We start from the raw sequence: 5,267 nt of genomic DNA, 5'->3' as shown, positions 1-5,267 counted from the left end.
ACTTATTCTTATTGATTTTGGCTTAGGGAAAGAATTACATTCACATTATGTATGGTATCTCACCCTGCAGGAGAGTAGAGGGGAAGGGGATGAGAGGGGGGATGATGGAAGGGAGAGAAGGTTGGGGGAAAGGGAAGTTGGAAGCACCCAGTTTTGAAAAGGGACAGGATCAAAGTAGAGAATAGAACAAGTGGGAGGTGGGATAGGAGGGAGGAAAATGTAGTCAGTCTTTTACAATATATCCACTATGGAAATATTTTGCATAGCTACACATATACAACCTATATTGAACTGCTTATCTTCCCAGTTAGGGTAGGTGACAAGGGAGGAAGGAAATGAATCTGGAATTCAAAGCTTTAAAATCAAATGTTTAATATATATTCTATTATCAATATTATTTTACATGTAAATGGGAAATAAGATATACAAGCACTGGAGCATAGAGATCCACTGTGCCCTACTGGAAAGTTGGAGGGGGTGGTATGGGAGAAGATATGGGAGAGAGCAGATTGGAGGAGGTGATATCTATTGGGATCACTGTTTTGGGGTTGTGGGTAAGGGAAAAACAGGGAGAAAATTTGTACTCAAAATCTTGTGGAAATGAATGATGTGAACTAGAAGTTAATAAACCATTTGAAAGAAACAGAATAGGAATATGTTCATTTTACACAAGCATTTGTATTACCTTGGCAAGAGATAGGGGATGAATGACTAAAATGATACTGGTTACCTCAAGAAGCAATATGTTCCCCATCCTTAAAAGTGTTCAAGTCACTTGATCAATATGTTTCAGTAAGGATTCTTTTTCGGTATGAGTGAGTCTAGATGGCCACTATGCTTCGCTTATAGATATATTTTTAAATCATATTTGAGAACTATCTGGACCATAAAACCGCTTTTTAAAAAAATTCTGATATTGCTTTGATCTGATTCTGCTTCTGCTGATTCCCACAGGTGCAATCTACTGAAGATCATGTTAGGGAAAAATGTCAGTCTTCCAGAAGTATTTATCTTATTAGGTTTCTCCAACCATGCATGGCTGGAGCTTCCTCTGTTCCTCATTCTCCTGTTCATCTACCCCTTGGCTCTGCTGGGCAACATCTCCATCATTCTGGTTTGTAGGCTGGACAACCAACTCCACACCCCAATGTATTTTTTCCTCTCTAATCTCTCTTTATTAGACATCTGTTACACCACAAGCATTGTTCCCCAGATTTTGTTCAACTTGGGAAGTTCAAAGAAGACAATCACTTATATGGGATGTGCCACTCAACTTTACTTCTTCCATTTTATGGGGGCCTCAGAATGTCTTCTCCTAGCTGTCATGTCTTTGGATCGCTATGTGGCTATCTGCAAACCCCTTCGCTACACCCTCATCATGAACCATCAGATGTGCATCTTACTTGTGTCCATTGTAGTGTTGAGTGGCCTGACCTATGCTGTGTCAGAGGCTACATTGACATTGCAGTTGCCAATGTGTGGACACAATGAATTAGACCATGTAGTGTGTGAGATTCCTGTACTGATCAAGGCTGCCTGTGGTGATAAGAGTTCCAACGAACTTGGGCTTTCTGTGGTCTGTGTATTTTTCCTTGCTATACCTTTGGCCTTGGTTATTACCTCTTATGTGTATATTGGACAGGCTGTTATGAAAATTCAATCTGCTGAGGGGAGGAAGAAAGCCTTTGGAACCTGTTCTTCCCATCTTATTGTTGTCTTATTATTCTATGGCCCTGCAATTTGTATGTACCTCCAGCCTCCTTCTTCTATCACTAGGGATCAGCCTAAATGTATGGCTCTTTTCTATGGTGTTTTGACCCCTACACTCAATCCCTTCATCTACACCCTGAGAAATAAGGATGTTAAAGGGGCTCTGAAAAATCTATTGAGAAGAATCTTCTGGTCCAAGAGACGATTAATATTCAGTGTTAATTCAGACCAAGGTCTAAATTATTCTCAAAATCATGTAGCAAGGAGAACCCTGAATTTGAAGCCAGGTGCCCTGGGTTCAACTATCAACTCTCCTACTTGATATCTGTTTTATATTGGTTAAGAAACTTTATTTTTCTAGACCCATTTTGCTCACATATGAAGTCATGAAGATAAACTGGTTTATCTCTGAAGTTACTTTAATCTCTAGATGCAATGACTGTAAGATGTCTATTGCTCCCACAATCTCCTATGGTCATATAGATGTTGAACTTATCCTTTATCCTAAGATGTCTTAGGGTTCTCAGATTCTGGATAGTAGTGGTAGATACCTTGTATTGTCTACAATTTGTATCTAATTTAATAGCTATAATAGTACATATTACAGGTACTTGGATGAGTGAATCAACCAAATCTATCATATCTGAAGCCATTTTTTCACATTTAAAAGTTCACATATAAAAGTTTATTTCTTAGAAAAATATTAAATTAAGAACTATATTGAAAGCTATGATTAGAAGAAATACAATAGAAATTAAACATGAACTATTTGGATAGATTTCAACTTAATAGGAAACAGTTGCCTTGGAGAAAAAGTGAAATTATGTGGATAAGAAAGACATTTTTGATGTGCTAGAGATGGACAGATTTAAATGTGATATTGTAATAAACAAAAGTCATCTTGATATAGATCTTAGATAAGCCCAAATAAGTTTTATAAGGGTGATAGGAGAATGTCTGGGAAACATATTTTGGTTATGCCCAGACCTGGCACCCAGTAAACAGAAAGAAAACCTAGTAAATATATTAGAATTTCCCCTACCAAACAAAGAGTTGAAATCTGGAATTCTTTACCCAGAAATTCCTCTTTTGCTTAGTTTTGACTTGCATATAAGAGCAATGAAAATCTGTAGATTACAAGATAAATTACATCAAAAATTTTTTAAAAATTATAGGCTATTAATATTAATGTTTATACCATAAAACAATTTGGAAGATAACCAGATCAGATATCTCTCACAGATAAAGCTAAAAGGAGAATTCTTATTATTAGCTGAATAAGTATAATAGAAACTATCAATAAAGAAAGAAAATTTGCATTAAATGAAATTGAAAATCTTTTGCATTAATAGAATCAATGTAGATAGAAGAATAAGGGAAGCTGTTAAAAGCTAAAAAAAATTTTACATGAAGTACCTCCAGTGAGGATCTGATATTCAAGGCAGAAAAGGAAATAATAAAAACATAGAAGACCAAGACAAGTTGGAGCCAATAATACAACAATTTTTCAAATGTAGAATTACAAAATGTTAATAATCATATGAAATACTTTCTCTAATTTCTATTAACAAGGGAAATGCAACGTAAAATATCTTTGAGGTTCCATTTCACCATCCATAAATTGACAAGGATGAAGAGTTGCAAAAGACCGGTAATACCAGTTCTTGTTGATGGAACTCTTAAGTTGGCAAAAAAAAAAAAAAAACCTGTTCAATTGAAAAGCAATTCTGAAATACAGTAAGACAGTGACTAATTTATGTGTATTTTTTGACCAAGTAATCTCACTACCAGGCATATTCCCAAGGATGTCAGGACAGAGAGAAAGATTCTATATTCACCAAAATATTTATAGCAATACTTTTTGAAGTGGTAATGAGCTAGAAATCAATTGATCACTAAACATTTATTAAGGACCTATTATGTGCCAGACACTTCCCTTAGCACAGGAGATATAAAAACACAAAAAGGAAAAAAACACAAAAGCAGCTTTGAATACAATGAAAAAATAAATGACTATCAATTAGGAAATGTCTAGACTATCAGAGTACAAAGCACTCACATTCTACTCACATGGCAGACAAAGCAGCCTCACTGAAGCATAAAGGAAGAGACAGAGAGGAAGAACTTAAGATGGGGGAATTGGGAAAAAATTCATGTGACCCATAAACTGAACCTTGAAATAAACCAGGGATCAGAAGAGATGAAACTGAGCGAGAATTATAGGCTATGAAAGAAGTTCTGTGTAAAGAAGACTGGTTGCCATAGTGGATAAAATAAAATGCTGGACCTGGAATCAGGAAAACTTGAGTTCAAATAGGGTCTCATACAAATGATCTTGGGAAAGTCATTTAACCTCTGTTTGCCTCAGTTTCCCCATCTGTTAAAGTGGCTTAATATAGTGCCTAGTTCCTAGAGTTTTGTGAGGATAAAATGAGACCATATTTGTAAAGTTCTTTGTAAACCTTAAAGGGCTATTTAAATGCTATCATTATGTATGTGGATCTCAAGGACAACAGAAGTAAGAAATAGAATAAGAAGTACCAAGAACAGAAAGCAGATCAGTTTACTGGAACATATGTTTCCTGAAGCAGTATATAATACACAATAAACACATAAAAGTAGGCTGGAGTCAGAATATAAAAGAATTTATATATTATGTTGGGAAGGGGATCCAACAAAGATTCCTAAACCTTTAGGCTATTTTAGTCTTACTAGGTGACAGTTACGGATTAACTGAGAAAGTTATTTGTACTAAGATGTGAATGGTTGAGAAAGGTGAGGAGTGATTGCATTGTCACACCTCTCAAAACCGTTCTATTTTAATAGCAACATGAATAATAAATGTTTATTTGGCTTTATGATAATAAAGACATTCATATACATTTTCCTCAGATGAGGAGATTATAGTAGGTATTAATATCCCCATTTTATAGATGAGGAAATAGGTTCAGAGAAGAATGAATTCTTCAAGGTCAAAGAGGTAGTAAATCATAGATACATAAAAGACTCAAAAATAAGGTTTACAGATTCTAAATTTAATATATTTTCCACTCTATCATCTCATTTTATAGATGAGGAAACTGAAGTTGAGAACAGGCATAGCCAAGTTCATATAGTTATCAAGTGCCTGAGGCAGGATGTGGATTCAGATCTTCCTGACTCCAAGTCCTGTACTCTGTTTTCTCACTTAGCTGCCCCAATTCTTCAACCCAAAGAACTGAGAAATGTGAGCAATAAAAATCTCACAAACTTTTTGTGAAGAACAAATGAATTAATTTTATGTAAAGTAACTGGCAAATCTTCAAGGATCATATTAAAATATAATCTTAAAAAGATGTGGTAGAATATATCATATAAGACAAGGGAAATATTTAAACATGCAAAACAAACAGATATAGGAGGAAGTCACTGTAAATAAATAAATAAAGTCAAAATAAATAAATAAACCTGTCTCTCTTGGGCACCTGAATATAGATTTGGATATAACCTTTTTTTTCTAACTTAGAATTCCATCTTTGGGCCTTTATGATTATATTTTGTACAAGAAATAGGTTTCC

The 5,267-nt window shown here is 34.8% G+C and overlaps 1 protein-coding gene across 1 annotated transcript; it reads left to right on the top strand.

Moving 5' to 3' along the window:
• Positions 1-973: 973 nt before the first annotated feature.
• Positions 974-2,032, top strand: LOC138150199 (olfactory receptor 2B11-like). Its single transcript, XM_069073642.1, has one exon. It carries the CDS (start codon positions 974-976, stop codon positions 2,030-2,032), a length of 1,059 nt encoding a protein of 352 aa, XP_068929743.1.
• Positions 2,033-5,267: the final 3,235 nt, after the last annotated feature.

Source organism: Petaurus breviceps, unplaced genomic scaffold (genome assembly GCF_028583685.1).
Source record: "Petaurus breviceps papuanus isolate PSGF00001 unplaced genomic scaffold, PetGlider_PUasm1.0 90865, whole genome shotgun sequence".
Taxonomy (NCBI): domain Eukaryota; kingdom Metazoa; phylum Chordata; class Mammalia; order Diprotodontia; family Petauridae; genus Petaurus; species Petaurus breviceps.
This window is presented reverse-complemented; position numbering and strand designations above follow the sequence as displayed.

Coding starts and splice junctions, on each gene's coding strand:
- LOC138150199 (XM_069073642.1), top strand. CDS start 974: ATGTTAGGGAAAAATGTCAGTCTTCCAGAAGTATTTATCTTATTAGGT.